General features: G+C 41.6%; 1 protein-coding gene across 2 annotated transcripts in view; it reads left to right on the top strand.

The window, feature by feature from the left end:
- Positions 1-1,441: 1,441 nt before the first annotated feature.
- LOC130516593 (1-phosphatidylinositol 4,5-bisphosphate phosphodiesterase beta-4-like) overlaps positions 1,442-21,890 on the top strand; it is a 39,832-nt gene continuing 19,383 nt past the window's right edge. The window contains exons 1-4 of one of the 2 annotated variants that reach the window (XM_057017755.1): positions 1,442-1,951; positions 4,431-4,476; positions 12,065-12,127; positions 19,348-19,445. In XM_057017755.1, the coding sequence (XP_056873735.1) occupies positions 19,362-19,445 (84 nt within the window). In that variant the 5' untranslated portion in view covers positions 1,442-1,951; positions 4,431-4,476; positions 12,065-12,127; positions 19,348-19,361. The remainder of the gene's footprint in view (positions 1,952-4,430; positions 4,477-12,064; positions 12,128-19,347; positions 19,446-21,890) is intronic. The other variant, XM_057017754.1, reaches the window with a different exon arrangement.

The raw sequence follows: 21,890 nt of genomic DNA, 5'->3' as shown, positions 1-21,890 counted from the left end.
GGTTCCTTGCTGTGTATGTCCACGTGGCTCAGTGTGAAAATTTTAGCTGCATTTTATTTTAGTGTCTTTTTTCTTCCTTGTCTGTGTAAACAGTGTGTCCTTGTCAGTCTTCAGCAGAATCCCAACAAGCGACAGGAGATGAGACGGGCCTGGTCACCCGTAACAACCGCCTCGACCATTTGGAGGTCTCCTTGCGTACCGGCAACCAGGAAGTGAGCTAATTAACCCCGAGTTCAGGACGGAAGGAGGGTGGCTATTTAATAAGCTTCTCTGGGTTATATAAACAGTGACGCCCTGACAAAGTCCCAGGAATATTGTCACCCTGCGTCTGTCCGTCTGCTGTAGGGTTGAGGAAGTGGAGGAGCAGGCGGCATCTGTAACTGGGCTTTAATGAGGCACTCCTGGAGAGCAGAAGAGGAAGATGACTACAAGATGCTGATTATAAGGTAGAGGCATACACCTTCCTGCCCTCATATTTAATCTTTACCCTCTACACCTTGTCTTAAATATTTCTATCTAAACCTAATGTAAACTTAATGCCGTTTTAATCCTAACCCCAAGACATAATCCTTACATAAAGCTTACATTAAACCACACCGCCACATCTAGGCCATTTCAAAAGCATGACCTAAAACCTAAAAATGTCCTCTGGAAAGTGAACGCTCCATCTTTTTATCCATTTACTTTTCTGCTCAACAGTTCAAACGTCAAACGGGCACTGGCTCTATCAGAGGGATCAGAGCTCCCACTTTGTGTTAATATTAGGATTTTGCAGAGACCTATCACTGGGAGACATCCTTGTGGAAACAGTTCTCCCGGGAGATTCCTAAAGCTTAAGTTACAAACTGGGAGTAGCTCATATGTGTGATTTGACCTGTTGCTAAACACCAAGTTTCATTGTGGCAAAAGGATCCAGTGTTTTTGTATCTGCACAAGGAACTAAAAACAAGTATCTCTGCATCTATTCTTGTCATTTTTCCTCCTTTCTCAGAAGTCCCTGCTACATTAGGGGCCACAGGCAGTAGTTATAACTCACGAATTAAAATAATGATTACTCTTTGGGGGGTTATATGCGTTTGGAAATGCTAAAACGGAAATGCCATGGCGACTGGAGTCGTGATCTTCGAGTATTTGTTTCGTTCAGATTTCTGAGGAACCATCTTTTGGCCAAATTTCAAACGTGGTCCCAATGGGCTTTAATTCTTTGGTTTACAAGTCGAATTTACCACCCTCTGTGAGGTAGAAAAGGTCCTACCCCCTTGTTCATGCCACAACTGACGTCAACCACCGTGTGAATCAACGCCATAAACCTTTATGTATGCCCTAAAAATGCAAAACCTGTTAAGCTGATGGAGCAGTGGTGAATCAGAGACACGCACGGTGGCGTGGGGAGACAAAACAGCAGCATTGAAGGGGGGAGGCGGCGTTTATCAACGCATGGCGGCCGCAGCCGTCAGCTGTGCGGGAGCAGGGAGGAGCTGACTCCGCTTCTGCTGCTGCATGACTCATTCTTTCAAATCTAGACGCACTCAATGGCACATTTGTGCTTGTGCACGCTCTCGTACGCACGCACGCACACATATACATAAATCTATATGAGCGCACGCGGGTCCACATAGTCGGTCACGCGCGGGCACGTTTTGGTCGTGAGGGGTGGGCGCGCGCTGCCTTGTTGAAGAGAGGGAGTCCTCATCAAAGCGCACCAGGGCCGCTCAGTCTCCACTGGAGGGCGGGTGGTACAAGAGCACCGGGACGCTCCGGCAGCAGTGAGACGGAGCAGACAGACAGAGGGAGCCGGGACGGAGCTGCAGCCGCTGAATGACACAGACGAGACGCGGACACGGAGAGAGGAAACCCCCAGCAGACAGAAGTGGACTCCTCGGTGCATCACAGCTGCCCGCCGACGGATTAAACTGTGCGTGCTGACCGTCGCCGAAACGCCAAAGATCACGTAAGAACAACGCAGAAGCGTCGGATACGATTGTCGGAGCTGCTCCGGAGTTGCTTTGCTGTTTGTCCCCTCATAATCCAACGAAATTTTCGAATTCGGTGTGTTTGTTCTGCGTGTCAGCCGGGCGCTGCTGATGAAGGACGTCCAAACTCCATCACGCCAGCTCTCACAGGCTCACTCCGAATCCAGATGGCATCATTCAGACATGCACACATCCTCTCTCGCCGCCTGTCACACACGCAGCTGGCGGCTGTAGCCTGAGCTAGCTAGCTCAACGCGTCAAACTGGACCGCGTGTAATTCAGTAGCACAAGTGTTGTCGCTTTTCTTGGCACAGTGATTTTCCTCCCCGTGCGAGTCACATGCACGTATCTGGAAGCCGCTGCGGCTTGCAAACTTGATGAAATGTTGGGGTTCTTGTGGGTTCCAACGGCACTGAGGTTAGCCGGTGGAGCTAACTGTAGCGGGACAGATAAAAAAAAAAAAGAAAAAGCCAGCCGGCTAGTACGTTGCATGGCAAAGTGCACACTGCTCGGCTGCATCGTTGCCACGCAAACCTGCAGATAATCTCACAAAACCGGCCTTTTCTGTCATGAATTTGCATCAGATGTCGTTTTTGGGCTTCGGTGTTGCACGTTGAGCTGACGCAGAAGTTGAATGCATTGTTGATTTAATTAGGTGATGGGCTCGTTGAGTCACAGAGCATCTGTGATGGACATCCAGGGACCTGTTTACATCACCACATCAATGTTTAACGATAGCTTGTTATGGGATTTGTTTTTAGGCATAACCATATTCACAAAGAAATTAAGGCGTATGATGGTTCTCAAGCTGAGGTGGGAAAATTTAAGGCTCTATGTGGAACTGGAAGGAGATTCTTTCAACATTGCAAACAGTTCTGAAATTTCTCAGAAGGGTTTCGTAGAGAGCCGTTAAAATATGTTTCTAGAGGGGGTTCATTAAAGAAGTCTTGCCAAAGTAGGTTATTTGATAATAATTAAAACAATAAGGCCTCCGTGGCATCAGTCAGTTTTTGGAGAAATGTACCTAAAACGTTTGGATTCACCTCATCGCCCACTGATGAATGTAGAGTTCGACTATTTTAATCGAGTAGAACGACATCCGAGGCTGAAATCTTGGTTCTGGTAATCATATTCACTACAATATTGCAGTGTCAGCAGAAATGTTTGAGAAAAGAACTTCTTTTCCCCGACATTAATGCATCAAATACTGGACCCTTAACAGTCTGGATTTATAAAAAAAAAAAAAAAAAAGACCTGTTAAGTCACTCACGCCCAGAAGGTACAGTGTTATTTGTTCAAGAATAACAGGTCCTTGCTCTTATTTGCTGCACAAATATCCCGTGCTATATTATTTAGTCTAAGGTTTATTCACTGCAGCTTTTAAATGAGCTTAATCAATAATTGGCAGTCAGGTGTTCTGCATGTTGACACGCATTCTTCTTTATTATGGCCTTTTTTATGAGTCGTGTTTCAGCAGGAGCATTTTATTTGGACTCGTAAAATGTGGCTAAAGAGAAACACTTTCTATTTTAAACATCCTACACTCGAATACTGCTAAATTACTAAATGTCACCCCCACACTACCCGTCCTTTAACTGTGTCTTACAGCCCCTGATGGACAATAACTACTGTGGAAAGAAAAAAAACACCTTCTGCGCTGGCTTATTGACAGCATAAAGGTTTCAATACTGATTACAGAGGCAAACATCACCTCCTGCTCACACAATTACAATCCTTCACCTGTGGCTTAAACCTGGACTTTGGAACATGTTGATGAATGGAGGTGACTAAGAAGCTTAAAGGCTAACTGAGGCTACGCAGATGTGTTTGGATTTTCTTTTGAGAGCCAGATGCTAATGATGGGTTACATCTTTGGGTGGACATCTTTAAAAAAAAAAAAAAAAAAAGGTGTAATTTTTTAATTCCAATTCATGCCTGGTGTTATTACTTTTAGTGATGATGGTTTTATTTATCATGCAGCTGATGGCTGTGTAATTTCATGTGGTGTTTTGGTGGTGTTAATTAAGGTTGCCAGAGGAACAGCATCTTTAGAACAATTCAATGAAACAGCCAACGCAAAACTGTCAGAGGTGTGTGTTTTAGGGCTGTGCAGGTCAGTCTGTGAATGCTGAAGTGCTGATGGGCCGCGCGATGTATTGATGGGATTAACAGAAAAGCAGCCTTGTGTGCCGACAAAGGAGATTATGTAGTATTTTAAGAAAAGTGAATGGAATTAATGCTTTGGGGTCTTCCTTTTTTTATTTTTCACTTCCACTGCTAAGGTGGCAGAGGACTAGTGAGTTGTGGTCCACAGGATGCTGTCTTTCCTGTGAGGTTCTACTCATTTTTGCCCGTACTACTCTATATCATGGATTAAAGCTCTCCACCAAATAAGTCCAGATATGATTTATGAAATTACTCTCTCTTCTCACCGCATTACCTTTTTTGTCTCTGCAGGACAAGACATGAGCTACTCCCCCTGAATGTTATTGATGCTGAACTGGTGAGTTTTGGTGTTGTGGTCTGTTTTTATTATTTTGTGCCATCCAGTCCTGCTACTGTAAGGTTTGTAAGGTTCGAAGAGCCACCAGTTAATCACACAACTGTGTCCTGTAGAGCCTCTTCAGTGTCAGTTTACAGCCACCCAGTGTACGTTCGCCGCTATGCATGTTAAGAGCTTAGACAGCATTACAGCAACTGATTTAAGTCTTTGCATAATGTCTCTGAAACATATGGCTTACCTTACAAGTTATGTAATGTGGATACCATGGTATAATTTAAAATGTGTTTGGAGCAATTGTGTACAGCCACTTATCATCTTGCATTCTTGCTACTCTCTTAATGAAGATTCTTCTGGCCTGTTTTTTTTTCCTTAAAGTACACGCTTTGAGGTATCATCTTAGTGAGAATAAAAGCAAAAATATTATTTTTTTATAAGCATCACTGTGCAGGACTCCACCACGGTCAGATATTAATCATTGATCGACATGTTGCGTGGCTGCTGCTGCATGTGTTCGCTCATGCCGAGCTAGTAACAATGATTGGATGGAGAGGTGATTACTCTTTGTGATGTGGTCTGCAAAAGTGATGTCAGCGGTGTGGAGGCGGTTTATTGGATGATCCTAATTCTTCTGTGAAATGGCGAGACATTATTTTCATGGTAAGCGTGCATGCATGTCCCTCTGTGTGGAACATATAGTATAATACATTCCAGCTGTCAGCCTTAGCTTTTAAATGGTAACACAAGGCTTGGTCACTAGATTTTTGTGCACTGTATTGTATTTGCCAGATGTATGATAAAAATGTATCATAATGAATGTTTTTCTTCTCAGCTGGGTATTGTAGTCCATAGAATGTTTGATATAGTTTATTGGACTACAAACATGCCCGGATTTACAAAAAAGGAAATTTATTTTTTCTTTTGGACCAATTATGTGAATATTAGAGTCTAAACCTTAACCAACATTTAAAAATACTGTTACAAACTAATTTTTGGCCCACTGGCAGGCTTATAGAGCTTAAAGTAATTGTTAATGGGTTCACTTACCTGTTTACTTATAGTTAAATTTGATCATCAACATTCATGGAAAACATTAATGTGATCTAATAGTAAAAACCAAAAAAATGCACTTCATGTTCAAGGTAAAACTTACAAAACGTCATAAAATAAATGTGTACTTGTTATTCTATTTTCAATTTATTTATTTTTTTACCAAAAACTCTAATAATTCCACTCTTTGACTTGCAACTTGAAATGTAGATTATGGTCGGTGTAGTGTCGGCTACTTCTAGAGAGGGGGAACTTAGAAATGGGAGCGTGTGAGTGAGTCCACAAGGGTAAGTGTGGCTGCAAGGAGAATGTAATGACGAGGCTTTTCTCTGCAGACTCTAGACCAGCAGCAAGGAGAGTGAAAAGCAAAGAAAGACACAGAGATAGGAAGCTGCTTTCACTCGCCAACTGAAGGCAGCTGATGTCACTGTGTCAATATTTACACTTCTTAACAGAAAAATGGCAGCGTGAGCTTAGCCGATTCAGGAGCAGGCGGCTTCAGGAGCAGGCAGCTGGGGCACCCTGGTTTTGAATGAAAGAAGCTTTGATGAGTAAGAACGACACTCGGGTGATAATTATAGTAGCTCGGCAACACGTGTGGTGTTAAAAGCGAGCATGGGAACGTTACACACATCGTGATTTTTGTACCTTCCCAACATCCCTCTTTTGTTCTCCTGTGCACAGTGCACATTAACACCAGAAGCGCCTCAAACCACTGTGGGGATACATGTGAACGCAATTTGCACTTCCAATTAAACTGTCGACCTTCGCTCTAGAATATGAAACTTGATTTTGCACCATCCTCTCCTGGATAGCTATTATTACTCAGCCAGCCCAGTAATAGAACGAATTGGGCTGACGAGGAACATTGAAGTCAGCAAAATGATCATAGCATTCGTCGCATTCAAATGTCTGGAAGTGGGGAAACTATGAGAATCTGCTGATTGATTATCTTGTGTTCCTCTAAATTGTTCGCATAACATCTACAAACCAGAGCAAATGCAGATTTCACCTTTGACGAGCGCGTCGCCTCTCCGACGTTAAACGGATTGTAGCTGCCAAGAATGCCAAGCTCCGTTGCCAGAATTTATCAGATAAAGAGCTGTTTGAGAGCTGCTGAAAGAAAATCTCAGAATGCATTAGAGCCTAAAGCGCCTAACACATGACTTGCCTGCCTAATCAGATGACTAGATAAATGGCAGGAATGTTGCTTCTTCCTCCTTTTCACAGCACTGTTCTTGTCCGTCATGGAGGGGGAGAAAAGGGCGTGTGTGTGATTGTGTGTCCGTGTGTGCCAGAACGGCATCTTCATTCTGGCCACTACTGTACAAGATAACATGTCTGAGCAATTATGTAATGTTCACCAGCTGAGTTTATCACTTATGCTGTTGGCTTAAGTCAAAGTGCCGCATACACCACATGGCACAGTTCTATTTTATTATTAACTTTTGTAATCCAATGGACTCAATGTAATTTATTTTTTTTAATTTGGTAATCAGAACAGCAAACAGCAAAGAACACATTGAATGGTTTCAATGTGTTGTTTGTGACTTTGTTGTATAGTTGAAATAGTTTTTTTTTGCTGCAGTTTTTATTAAGTTTATCAAAGTGAAGCTCAGGAATGAAAGAAATGCAGCAGAACCAAGAGTCCCCTCACATAAATTTCCAAGAAGCCCCAGATATATTTTACAAAAGTCTCCTGTCATATTTCACAGAGAACATCTTGCAACATCAAAACTGTCATAACAAACGGTGGAAGTAATGAAAGGTTAATAATCAAAGCGCATAAGAGCAACGTTTAGTAGTACTTTGGCAATCGATGGTGGACATCGTGTTTCTCTGAAAGACACCCAGCACACAAGGAGACCCAAAAGGTATTTTTTGTATATACAGGTTTTATGTAGCATTCTCCATTCTTACATTGTTTAAGGCATCAAAGAGTTGTAGTATATGATTTCATATGCTGTCATTTAGTGTGTTTTAGGTGGCAAAATCTGCCTCTCTTTCAAAGATGGGGTGAAATAAGAATGTTTCATCAGTATCAATGACCTGCATCATCACAATGTGATAAAGGATATGGCTGGTTGTGGCATTTTCTACTTGAAACGAGCATTTGTTTGCATATGCTTATGCAAAGGAACCGTCTTTATTGTGGAGATACAGAAACTGTTCTGCCATTTGAAGATTTTCCTGGAAGGCTACCAACACATGGCCCCAGCTCTGTTTTCCCAGTGGACATTGCTCATTACAAAAACTGAACAATTGAACTCTCCAAAGCTTCAAATGCTCCCCCCCCCCCCCTCCAGCGATTGTAAATGATGGGAAGGGATAGCTTACTATCTGCCTTTGGGACAAAAAACCCCACGCATGCTGCGGTTCTTTTTCTTTTTCTTTTTTTTTAATCTTTGAGAACAAGGTGTATCTGGCATCATCATCATTAGCATCTGACATCAGGTTCCTTGCCAATGAGAAGTGGCACCAGCTGCTGTAGATGAGTCCAATATTATCAGTCATTGGTTACAGCATCTAACCACTTACTAAAATTTGAAATGGTATTTGTTACCAAAATGAGTTCCAACCACACAGGAGCAATTAATAATGTAAATGAATGCTGTTAGATTAAATATTAGATTGTAAACTTTATAAAAGAGCCAAACGGATGTTCACAGTGGGCACTCACTATGAGTCACTAAGTGGAGAAAGGCTCCTGTTTTCACCTTCCATCTCTGCTCGATTTTACTTTCACCGTCTGCTTCTCTCCGGCCCTCAGGGAAGCGGCTTCTGACAGCACTGAAAGGAAGAGATAAAAATGAAAAATCAAAGTGTAGGTGAAATGTTTTGGTCGGTGTGCATCTTTCTCTTCAATGACTGGCATTCTCTTCAACAATGGGTTGCTGCTTCTCTCAGGACCTCAATTTCACTTTTTCTACTGAGATGCACTCTTCCTCGGTATTCGATCTTCATACTGGGGAAAAATATCTACAGTGGAATAAAAAGCAACATCGCAAGTTATCCTACAATAACCATTGCAAATATTAGAAGGTGGCTTTTAAGGTACAGAAGACGAAATTATAAGAAGGGATTCTGAAACTTGATGATCTGATCCCACAGCCCAAATCTGCTTCAAACACATCTACCTGTTTTTCTCCAAAGGTTATAACTTGTCACTGTCAAGGATTTGATGGCATGAAAGGAGGTAAAGCTCTGATGGCATGAAAGGAGGTAAAGCTCTGATGGTATGCCTGGTATATGCCTTTTTAAAAGAATATATAAATGTTTCCCCAAGTCTGAATATTGATATTACTCTATAGTTTCAGTATAAGTTCAGGAGAATGAATACATAAATGTTCAAGACCCATTTCTTAGTTAGCTGTTCCCAATGTTGTTATTAAATTACAACTGGTGGCAGGTGCTTCATGCTTACGGTATTCATGCGACATTGGGATCTGTTTTGACTTGTTTCAAACAAAGTCACTATTTTTAGGTCCCTGCTTGATCTCACTGCTTCAGTACTTTACAATCTGGCAGCTGTGCATCAGCCCTCCAAGGAACCCCAACTGCCCTGTGGGACACAGCTGCATAATATGCTGGGAGCGGTGATTTCTGGTCAGAGTTGTGGTGGTTGTTCTTGTTGTTGTCGTTGCTTGAGTCCACCCTCGCAGAGACGGAATAGAAAGAGAAGAAAGTTGGCAACAGAGATGGGAATTATCCTCTCAGTACCCTGACAGGTGCTGTTCACGGCAAATGGCGACTCGCACAGTGATCTCCGTGGCAGGAGATGGGTTTGGTTGACTCCCTGAGGTGGAGACACATGCTTTTAGCTTTTGACAGTTGCTTTCTTCACACCCAAACTAAATTTAAGCATCAGTCATGCAGTCTTTGGTTGCTTATTTTTCTTAATGCGCATTTGCATTTGATCAGGAGTAGAAGTTCCCTGTTAAAATTGGAAAAGCATCATAATATTTTATTTTTATAGGCTATTATAAGATTACATAAATAATGTCACTTCCCCTGTTGCAGCCTATCTTGCAATACCTGCGGGAGAGTGTGTGGGTGACTGTGTTAACTCTTGTCCTTTTAATCAGCACCCCTGTGTGCTTCCCCTGTAGAGCTGTCGTTTCTTGACTGATGATGGTGGAGCTGCCACTGTGTACACTATTTAAATCCTCCGGATGGCAGGGCTCAGATTAGTAGCCTCTTACCTGTTGCCCTAATCAAAGGAATCATTACTGCACTGCTGGGGTGCTACTCAAAATAGCTTGTTCTAAAAATAAAAGCCATTTGAAGCTGCTGGGTAGCAAAGTGCAGCCATGATTTGGCTGATATTGTGCATTATTGAGCCTGTAGCACTGAGAGAGACCTTTACAAAAGATGTCAAAGAAATGCACCAATCAAGTTATAACAGTGATTGATGGTGGGAAAGATCCACCACTGGTGCTCTGAAGTCACAAAGTGATGTTGGACAACTCCAGTCCCGCTCATCTACTTGCGGTCAGTGAGTGTGGGTAAAGATGAAGGACGTGATGCCTCCCAGTAAGGCCAAATCATGTTGAGCAGCCCTGGGTGATGGATACACCACATTAAGGTTCTGTACCCTGGCAGACTTTTGTAGACTTTGGTGTTAAATCTTATTGGTAAGATGGAAAAATGAGGATAAAATGACATGGTTAAATTCAAATGAGCAAATGTTGATTTGTGATTTGAAGTTGCAGTTAGAACAGTTTGAGTAATCAGTGGCCTAATGAAGCTCAGATGAAGCTCCTGCAGCTTTTTAGCTGAACTGTGACCCAACTTTTGCTATAGCATTGAAATATTATTTCAGTGCTTCTTTGGTTTACTTCGCTGAGCCAGCAGTTTGATCATTTTTAAACAAAGATTGGTTTACCAGTCTGTCTATCCATCGTCGTTACAGTTGTTGTCATCTGTCTCTCTAGAATCTCCAAGGGTTCCCACCAAAACCAACAGCAGAGCATAAATACTGGTGGTCTCTGCATACATGACACGGCTTCCCTTTTTTGGTGTACACCCACTGGTCCTTCTCCACGGTGCTAGAGAGGCCTGTGAACAGCCCTCAGCCAGGGAGCCCACTTGACTTGTAGAATATTTGATACGTGTAATTTTTCCCCCTGGGAGAGACCATCAAAATGGAGTGGAGAGAGGGAATGAGAGATACATGATAGATTGAAGGCTGATCGCTCCCAGAATAGAGTTCATTCTGCTCCATAAAGAGAGCATGTCTGCCTGTTTGACCAGGGATTGTCTCACGGTATGGCATTGCTCTTTATTCAAAAGATTATAATGATGCTCAAGTTAACACTATGCAATGACCTGATGTTTTGCTGGTACCTAATACTTAGGTCCCTTTTAGTCCAGTTAAATATAGAGTAATGTGATTAATTTCTGTTGTGGCATATGATGTCGTAATATACGTGTCTTATTCTTGTTGGAGCATCCTGAGGCAACCATGTTTCATTGTGAAGTTAGAGAAACCACTGGGTTGTTGGTTCACCCCTGGAATCCAGTGCTGATATTAACATTTTACCGTCTGTAGTGAAGTGGGACAATTCCTGGACGGATGTGTGAGGGCACAAGCCGGAAAGGTTTACAGAGATGGTTAATTCTCAAACGTGTTTGTTTGGTTGTTATGTTGAATGTGATGAATACCTTCCTCTGTGTTCCAGTCAATGAACAGAGTTTATTTGCAGCATTCAGTATTATCATTACATTCTTTATGTGGTGTGTATCACTGGGGTTGCCTTTAGCCATAATGCCTTGAATCCAGATGTTTATGACAACTGAGGGTTGTCCACGATAGGCACATCTTTTAGAGGCAAATGGCATTTGGATGGCCTATTAAATTCATAAAATATTTGAAAAGATGCTATAGAGATCTCATTTGAAAGGCATTTATCTGTTTATTTTTCCATTCACCCTTCTGTGACACAAACATTGGATCATAGAACAGAATACATTTTACAGATCTTACCAAAATCAACATTAATATACTTGGATAATCCCCTTTGTCAATACAACCTGCAGAGCAGTAACTTTTCCTCACTTAGTGGTCCGTATCTATCTCGCCTTGTCTGTTTTAAGTTTATCTTGTGTGGTGATTGTGGAGTGAAACCATGACCACTATAAGACAGTTTGGGCTGTTGAGGATTATTCTATTTATCAGTGTGTCTCGCTGTAGTGTAGTTTAGATGTGCGTTTCAGACAGTCTCTTATCACACATCTACTCAACAGCAGAGATGTAGGAGAGTGACATTTGTCAAGTTTTCTTCCCATTAAAAGTTTATTAAGCCAAAGTTGGAACTATATTAAAATTCTGTCTAAGCAAATAATGATAAAGAACTACGAGTACATTTCAGTATCCTTGTCAGGAAGTGCCTGTTTTACTGTCTTCCCTGAAGGCATCTTAAGGATCCGAATTATTACTGTTATTGCAGCTAGATTTGAATATTGAAGTTAGCACATGGTTTGGGTAATTTAAAATTGTTCTGCTATTTTAATCTGTCTTTTTCTCTGTTTATCTCTTTAGAGTGGTGCAGTACTGTCCTCCAGTGTTTTCCTGTTCCTGAGTATTCTGTGCATCTGTCACCTGGTAAGTACGTTCAGATCTGCCCTCCACATGTAGAATGTTCCACCCTTTTTGCATTCATCACCCCTCACCTTCACTTCTAGTGCAGTTTAATATCACACCGTTAATGGGCATAAAGCGTAGCTGACTCCACCTCTCACCCCCATCTTGAGAATAGTCTTGCATCTGTCGCTTCAGTTCAAGATGTTATGGGTTTTCTCAGCTTTGTCCCCACAAAGTGATGGCACTTCACCAGGACACTCGGTTTATACTATTTTAGGATAGATTTAATTTTGAGGCACAGCTGGCACATTCAGTTTAAAGTGGGAAAGGCACCTGTTGACAACAGGGTTACGCTCCAAATGAAAGCTGTCATCTACATAATATGAATATGAAAACAGCCAGCCATTTGCAGGAAGTATGCTTTAGTAATAATGTGCTCTCACATTCCACATTGTGCACCTTTACATTCAGGGAAAAATGACATCCTTCGTGCCAAAGAATTCAACAACCGGGCAGGCCTCGTGGATGTATAATTCCCAGCTATCTGTTACCCCCAATTACAGAGGTTGTTTACTAGAATCAAGGGACTTGGTGGATCTTTTTTATGGCTGTGTGTACTTGCACAGCCAGAGCTTTTAATGATGGAGTAGATGGTCTCTGTTTAGATGTGTGTTCTCTGGGGAGGGTAGTTGGACTGGGTGGGCTGGGTGAGTCCCTGTCTCTATAAATAAGCACTGGGATTCCATTCAGCGACTGAAATCTCCCTGTTAGTGTGTGTGCCATATGTGTGTCCACATCTTTGTGACGCCACTGCAGCCAAATGAGCTGGAGGCTATTACTGGCGGGCAGGGTTGCTATGGAGACCAGTGGAGTCAGAGATGAGCAACATCTGTGAGGTGTTTTTCAAGACAGTTTTTCCTCTTTCTGGCATTGTTTTCTGTCAGTTACTCAGCTTTGCTCTATTAATTCAATTAATTAATGAAAAACACAGATTATCTCGTTAAATGTTTCCAGATGTTGGCAGTCATGGTAGTTGAACCCATTTTGAAAAAGCTTTAATTCCGTTATTGACAGCTCAGCTGCCAGTGCTCAGTCATGCTCAGAGCAGACCCCCTTTCTGTGTCGGTCTGCAGGGACTCGGGTTTATGTGTGTAAAAAGCACATATTCTGGCAAAGCATTTAACCCTTGTCCCCTTACTGCTCCCTCTCTCCATGGCTTCCCTCTCTATATGGACATGTTCTCTTTCAGCAGCTTTTTTCTCCTGGCTGCCTTATCAGTAGTGCAGCGGGGCACATATTCTCTTTTCATAGGTACTTATTTGGGCAAAGGCAGAAATCCCATATTTTTGAGCAATCCCTATTCCCTCCACTGACCCCTCCTACTCTCTGCTTTGACTTGTATCTTTGCTTTTTATTCATTTCTGTTGTTTATCTCCTCATCCTGCCGAGGTGGCATCTCTCTTAATCAGTATGCCTTCATTTTGTTCATGTTAAACCAGAAAATTTAGATGGTGAAGCTAGAAGCAAAGAAAAAAAGAGTCCTTTTCAGATCAAGACCTGAGGCTTTTCAGACATGTTGAAGGCCAATGTGATATGTCTGTCAGTGTGTATCCTCGGTATTTTTAACCATGTTTGGACAAACTTGGCCCTGATCCCTGTCAGGATATGTGTAGCTAGGCAAACCAAACCTTTGACCTTTTAATCTGTCTAAATGCATGATGTAACAGTCATTTTGAATAAATTGTTATTTTACTCTGCAGGCATCGCCCCACAAAGGCCAGTTACCTAACTTTAATACAGATTAACAAACTTTTACAGGTTATATTGCACCTACGTTCATCAGTTCATCGTATCAGTGGGATTAGTTGGACTGTCCCCTCGAGCAAAAGTGTGCCTTCACTCTGCATTGGTTAAAAACCAGCAACTCATGTCACTTTATGAGAGCACAAAATGTAACTGTGCAAATTACAGAACCAAATAGGAAAATTTTGTTTGGACATCATTTTCAATGAGCAAAACCTTTAAACAGGTTAGTTATGATTTTTTGTTATTTTAGTGAGAGAAGAAGCTCACAGACTTATAGTAAACTCTCATCCTCGTCAATTTAATGTGCTAATTTGTGAAATACTCCCAGTATTGTGTCCACACACTGTGAAACACGCTTGGCTTTAGAGGCATTCTCATACCATTTTTCCAGTGTAAGTTTCTATTATTAACCAGACATGAATACCATCTCCCCACCTCATTAGCAATTCTCTTATGCAGGCTCCATTCTGTTTTTCAGTTTGACATTCATCATCATGCATCATGACTAATGAGTTGTGCTTGCATTTAGGACTCAATTTCCACATAAAGCTGCTTAAAACATCAGTGTAAGAAGGATTCCCTTGGTAATAGAACAGGAAGCATTGCTTATGCAGTTACTTCGTACCCCACAGCTGTAGTCTAATATTGTTCCACTCACTTTGTGCTTTACTCATTCCAGTTAACAAAATGTTCCTTGTGCAGCAGTTTTATTAAAGATGAATGCAGTCACAAAACAGAGATGCACTGTTCTGTATTCAGCAGAAAAATGCAGTCAAACCTCCAGTGCTAAGGAATAGCCCTCACATTCTCTTTCCTCGTTTTTTAAATTCAAGTGCCTGACAGAATGTGGTAACTGGCCTCGGGACAAATGCACATGCATTATCCATCCATTAGATGAATTGTATCTTCATCAGCCTATGTTTTTTTGGGTTTTTTTGGTTATTCAGTTTGATAGGAGCTAAATTATATAGCTAATTACAGCTGTATCCCATATTGATTATGCTGGAAAGCATCTTGTGTTTGATCAATAAGAGGGTTCCACTAATGTGAATGTGGAACAAGTGTTCAGCAGCAGTAACTCTTAATATTTCAGTATGGTTAGTGTGTAGTGTTGTGTACATATATTCCACTGAGCTAGTTTTGGGTTCAATACACGGGGTGTGTGACTGAAAGACAGCCAATTTCCATTGTGGGCTCAAGTTAATTATATAACACAGAAAAGAGGAATGTGGTGAGCTTGGTGATCCTCAACTATAAAAGGAATGGAAGGGTAAGAGAGGATACCTTTCTATTGTCCCTCAAATCGGCATTATGTTCTCTTGCGCCTTAATGGATGACTGTTGATTTTTGTAAACCCAAGAAAAGCTTGTGTCAATTAACAGACACATGAAACTAATAAACGCTTCTGCACAATGGAATCAAAGTTCATTCGAAGCCGATTGAAACCTCATTATAATAAAAGAATTAAATAATCCTGCAGAAAGTTGGTTCTCGGCATTATCAGTTTTTAGGGATGCGTTCAACCTTGGTTCTGTGATTCCAACCCAGTTATACAAAGTGGAAGAAAGTTTTAGTACTTTTTCTATATGTGCATTAGTGGATCTTCACGAGAGTTAAGGAAGGGAAAAGGGAAGTTGGATTCAAAACAGGCATGACATAGACCTCCATTAAGGGACATTCATTGATGCAAATAGTCACTCAGTGCTAAGAGGCCACAGACATCTCGGTTAACACTCAACAGATAAATGAGGAGTGAAGCTTTAATGGAGAGTTAGAATTGATTAGTGGTGGGCTGTTCTGTCCTTCCTTCCTGGAGCTTTCTGCTAGAATAATTCCTTGCACGACGCTCTTTCCATATTTGCATTACACATGCAGATTGGCGCGCTGGATGAGGCAGCGCTTGAGTCGAGGGAGTGTGGACGTCAGGCAAACCAAAAACAGGATCTCCATCCTTGTTAACTAGCGTACTTGTTTGCCTACAGATCACTGTCTCCTGCCACGTCACTCCTCTGTTGAATGACAAAGTAATAACATGGCATGTGATTGGAACATTGATTCGCCTGCCATTTATCCTGTTTGCTCAGAGAGCAGAGGTCACCTTGGTCTTATGAAAACATTGTATTTGTCGCTAAGGGTTTTCATTTAATTAGACTGCCGTAGCCAGTGTCAACAACAGCATCTTTATGGTATTGCACTGTGAGTGGTGCATGATTAGTGAGTGCAGTAAAGACTAAGCAAATATGAAGCCCTCCGCTTCCAGGCTTAAACCGCAATAAAACAAAACTGGTAATGCTGCTGCATTCCTGATCCAGCCATGATGCTGCAGTAAAATATGGAACAGGTACTGTACATACTGTACTTAAACATGACGTGTACATTCCTCTGACCTTCGGGGGGGGGGGGGGTGTTTCCCTCATATCATCTCCTTATTATAATCCTAACATTCCCCGCTGTTCCGATGCGGTGTTTTAAGCCGGCAGGTGATTGCACACTGTTTTATAAGCAGGGACTAATGCAAACACAGAAGCATGAGAGATCACTCTTTTTCAGACTATTAAATCAGGTTTGTCCTTAAGTGCAAACTCAGAAAAGGCAACGTTTTTATTTAAACTATAATAATTAAAAAAAACTGTCAAATATTTTTTGGTACAGGAAGAGGATTGCATGCCAGACAAAATGGGTTTGCCAAAGGTGGAGTGGGATATGTGGATGCTGTTTAGTTTCACTAGAACCTGTTTGCTCTCCAAAATGCTCCAGGAACTGTGGAGTTTTAGTACAAGACCCGGTTTGTTAATTAAGTGCCATTTCTGCACATCTCTGCAGTACACGTGCAGTCTGAGCACATTAGCAGTTGTTCCAGAGGGCCTGGTGATATTCAGAAATTACGTAGTCCATCTACAATGTCACTTTTGATTTCAGTGGCTGGATGGATTTAGAACACAAAAATTTCATGTCTTTGACCCAGGTCTCTGTGTAAGTACTTGTAATCCGCAGGGGTATTTTTAAAGTAACTGACCACAAAGATGACCTCTGTGTTGTTGACCCGACTGAATAATAATGGTGAAATGTTGCTGCTACCTAATAGCATGATACCATTTGAAGTAAACATCAGAATAGAAATGTAATTATTAATTCAGTTTGTCGGGTTTCACCCTGTTTCATGAGCTCTAAAATGGATGCTGAAGCAGAGAGTCGGCGTAGGTGAGTGTGTGAATGTCTCGTAAGTTGGCCACAGCCTCAAGGGCCCCTGTGACCCTAATACTTGGAGAGAAAGATTGATGTTATTGAAGAAGGCGCACATTAGAAAGCAGGGTTCTGTGCAGGAAACTGAATACGTCTTGTTTAGTGACCACTTAGGAAGATTCACTTTTTTTTTTTTTTTAGCACCGCAAGATTGCCTAATTCTGAGTTAAATCCATAATGGAATGATTTTTGTTGCCTTTATTTGTGAACTTGTGTAATTGGACATTGCAACCTATGACAGGGGACTTTAACAGATACTGAATACCATTACCGAGTTTCTCCAAAATGTTTTACAATGATACTGTACTTTTCTTGAGTTATTATCATAAATTTTACTGCGGTAATAATGTTGAGTAGCTCATAAGTTTTGACTAAGCAGTCATCTGGTTTATGTGAGCCTCCTTTTTAACTACGATGAATTAAGATCAGTCTGAGTAAGAGCAGATATGCTGGACTTTTATAAACTTTTACACATCAAGAAAAAATGTATGAAATGCACATCATCTCTAACACCAAGGGACATCAATGTGTTTCAAGGAAAGTCTGATTAAATTTGTCATGATATCACAAAATAGTGAAGAAATATGACGGTATAGGTACAAAAAAGATGCTCTGATGTGAGTGTTGTCCATTGCAGTATGTGAATTCTACCACTGCTGGCTGGCTGTAGCCATAGCCTAATTTGGGATTATGAGGTGTGGGACTGCTGGGTGTTACCCTAGCTGCCATTTTAGACAAGGAGGCTGGGAACAGCATGCCTCACGGGGCTCCTATCTATCATAATTATCTCATCGTCAGGGGTTGGACAGGGGACTCGGACCTCCCCGGCTTCTGCCAGCTTCCCTCGGCTCCTCACGTGTGCACTCGCACACCCTCGTCCAGGAGCTCGTAGCCTGATGTGGGTGCCGCCATGGCCTTACAAAACCTTGGTGCGCCGCGCTGCTATTGGACAGATTGTATCCCACTGAGGAAAAGGTTATCCAATGCATACTGTTGAGAGCAGCAATATCTAGGCTAACATCAGACAGGACAGCACAACCCAGTTAGTCCAAATTAGATGTGATTTTTTTTTTTTTTTTTTCCCATCTGATCAACTTGGATTCTAAATAAGGTTTAAACAAAATTATTTTCAGATATGATTTAAACGTGCCAAACACTGAAGATGGAAGGGGATTTATACACACTGGGGCTTCTCTTTCCAGTACTGGTGACCTGCTTAATTTAAACTCCACAAGAAATGTGTATCTATATTACCAGTCCATGGATAGGATGTGTGTGTCCGCAGTAGGACACCATGCATGTCAAAACCCCCCTTTGACATGCATGGTGTCCGCAGTAGGACACCATGTCAAAGGGGGGTTTTGATACAGGGGCTGTACGACTAGGCAAATTGTAATGTGGGGTTGGGTCCAAAACTATTTGGACTGTGGTACAAATTTCATCATCTTCATAATAACTTTTAAATAATTTTACAGATTATACTTCCTTATGTGCTCTATAAAGTAATTTATTTCCATATTTGTGCATGTTGTCATACAGATGTAGAAACAGTATTTATGATAAGCCTCCCCTCCTCATTGCAAGATACAGCTTATTAATTCAAAACTGCTGTTTTTGAAAGGTTAGGATTTGTTTCTGGACAAAAAAGCAAAGCATCGACTTTGAACTGTTTTCTCTCTGTTTGTCAGGCCAAGGTCGGGCTGTGGCACCCCGCTAGTTAATTTCTGAAGCATCTGTTGATGCAGTCTCTGATCTCTGCCCTCACACCCTGAGTCTGTCCACAAAGGTTCTGTCACACGCAGCTGTTTCACTTGTCCATCTGTGCTCAGCCACCACTGCCATCCACAACAGTCTTATCCATTTCATTGCCACTCTCTCGCAATTGTACCTCTAAAGGCCTAAAATGCTCCTGTAATCAAGCAACCCTGGCACATCCCTCACTCTATACATGGATTATTACACTCTCAATGTGTTTTTGTTTTTTTTCCAGACTCTGTGGTGCCTGATGTGTTTGAGTTTGACGTAAAAGGGATCTAATTTGGGTGCTATCATCAGCAACATTACGGGTTCCCTTTAGACCTGGTAGTTCGTGATGCATTTGTGTCACCAGATTGAGACTCTGAAGACTACTTTCATCAAGAGAAAATAACCCATCATTTTCCCTCTTGTGTTGTCTGCATCTTTCCTCTCAGGTTTGTGAGCAGCCATGACCAAATCTTACGAGTTCAACTGGCAGAAGCACCTGCCTGAGTTCATGCAGGATGGCGCCTCCTTCGACAGGTTTGATGAGGTAAGAATCCTCTCATTGAAGGGCTTTCCACACCTGCAGAGCTGTGTGTGGGGTATTAGGTTATAGGCTATTTTCTCCATCCTAACTGTTGGTCATCGTCCCCTTCACTTAAAGACCATCCCAGTAAGACCCACATACCCAGCAGAGACACACCTGAATTTATTAATTGTTGTACTTCTCGCTGTAGGCAGGGCAAGCAGATCAAACCTTAATAAGAACCATCGGCATGGAGACTGCGAGGCTGCAAGCATGACCTCTGAAGGCGTCATAAGTGTGATATCATGATGTGAATGTCACATGCACGCATGCAAGGGACAATAAAAAGAAAAAGAATGAAACAGTCATTAACTTCATGTCTTCTTGGCCATGTTTCCTCAAACTTAATCAGGACACCCAGCTAGGACATTCGCAGAGAGTAGAGGCAATTTGTGTCATTCATATGCACGTGCATATACATGTGCACATATACACACTGTTCATCACATATCAGGAAATCCCCCAGTCGTCTCTGTTTATGTGAGCATCGCAGGAAGGCGGAGGATCTCTCTCTGGACCGAGACAGAAAGTTGAAAGCACGCAGGGAAAAGCTCTCATCAATTCCAAAGCCGTGTCAAAGTGAGCCATGAAACTGGGCCGGCAAGCTTCTAAAGAAATTCCTCAGTGTGTTGCAGCTTGTGAATATAAGCCAGGCTTAGGAAGGACATGGTTAGAACTGACCCGAATGACAATAAGGCCGACCTGTAGGAGTAACCTTTTGATAGGCTGATTTTGGATGTAAAAAGACCATCTTACCTTATGGTTCTCCCTTTTTTTCCTTATAAGACAGTTGGTCTAAATCCCAATCCTGTGGATCTGTGGAGGTGAAATGAACTATCTTTGTTCCCTTATTGGCATTAAATGTATTAATTATGCAACACTTTCTGCAAAATGAAAGCCTGCAGGGAACATTTCGTTTGCTTGAAACACCTCCGTGTACAATCACAAACAGATGTTTGTCCATTTCATAAAGGCTCTTGCATTCCCACTGTGAAACAGTGTTCGCGTACCCCCAGACATTACCTGTCTCTACCATCTGTGATTTTCTCTGTGGTGTACGAGCGGGTGTGTAAGAAAAGTGTTACAGTATAAATGAGGTTTAGATGTATTTCGTTTATTGTGTTTTCATGAACCCATGGAATAAACACTTTATAATACTAAGATCTCTTCAAATTGAATATACAAACCTCAACTATTTTGAATCATAAATAACTCTGAATTTCCAATTCACCTACCTAGACTCTTCAACTCCATTTTATTTATATTTAGTTTTAAATGTGTTTAGATATCTGTAGTGGATGACTATTTAGAACAAGGTTCATCACAACCTTCATGGCACAATCAACACTCATAATAGTTTCATACTTTTCATCTTGCTCAACAATGACTGAAGGTTTCAAGGATTTGTGTGTTTACGTAATTCAGTCCTTTCAAACCTTTAAACTCCATCACAATAGGGTAGAGGATACAGCATTTGTATTTATGAGGATTTGCTATTTTACTTTTGTAATATACATTATATTTAAATAAGTTTGTGTTCTCTGAAACAACAGGCAGGAACAATTCCTGGGTGACTGAAAATCAGTCATTCACGATCCATTCTCTTTGAGTTCCACGGGGTAATCTGACGTCATGCTGACGTATGAAAATAATTAAAAATAAATAAGAAATGCGGTGATAGCTCAGTCTATTGGAAACTAGGCTGAGAAGTGGAGGGTTCTTGGTTCAAGCCCCAGGGCAAACAAAACACGGAAGGTGATCTGGCAGCAGGGGAGGTGCCAGAACACCTTCAGAGCATTTTAAGGGTACCCTTGAGCAAGGTACCAAACCTACAAATGCTCACATAGGGCCCTGCGATGAACTGGCAACTCATCCGGCAGTGGACTCTACCTTCGCCCATCGTGTACCCTCCCTGTGACCCCGAAAGGGATAAAGCGGACGAAGACGAGATTAGACTAGAAGTTAAATGCTCCATTCCTGATATAAAGTTATGGTATTCAGAGAGTAACGTTGGACGTGGAACATAAATTACAAAATACTTATCAACTATTAAACTTGGCCACTTTTGCAGATGCTAATTTGATGTTAGAATAGGGGAAGAGAAAAGCTGCTCAGAGTAGCCTCACACCAAGCTTCACTGTGGTTTTTACTCACAAATCCAATGGTCCATATTGATCTAGCTTGTCAAATACTCAAGGAAGGCGTGCAAATGACGCAGTTTGGACTGGGGAAAGTATTGAAAAATGTTTAATATTTGGCCTAATGGTTTTGGGGTTTTTTTGTCTGCTTTTTTGTGCAGTTAGAGTTAGAAACTCTGTTTTTGGGAGATCATAAATATTATCCGAGGCCCGATAATCCCAACGTATAAATTTCCCTGCAAAAAGGTTTCCGGCCCAAAGCGGTGTTTTA

Source organism: Takifugu flavidus, chromosome 19, assembly GCF_003711565.1.
Source record: "Takifugu flavidus isolate HTHZ2018 chromosome 19, ASM371156v2, whole genome shotgun sequence".
NCBI classification, from domain to species: domain Eukaryota; kingdom Metazoa; phylum Chordata; class Actinopteri; order Tetraodontiformes; family Tetraodontidae; genus Takifugu; species Takifugu flavidus.
Note: the sequence above shows the minus strand (reverse complement) of the source record. Positions and strands in the feature narration are given on the sequence as shown.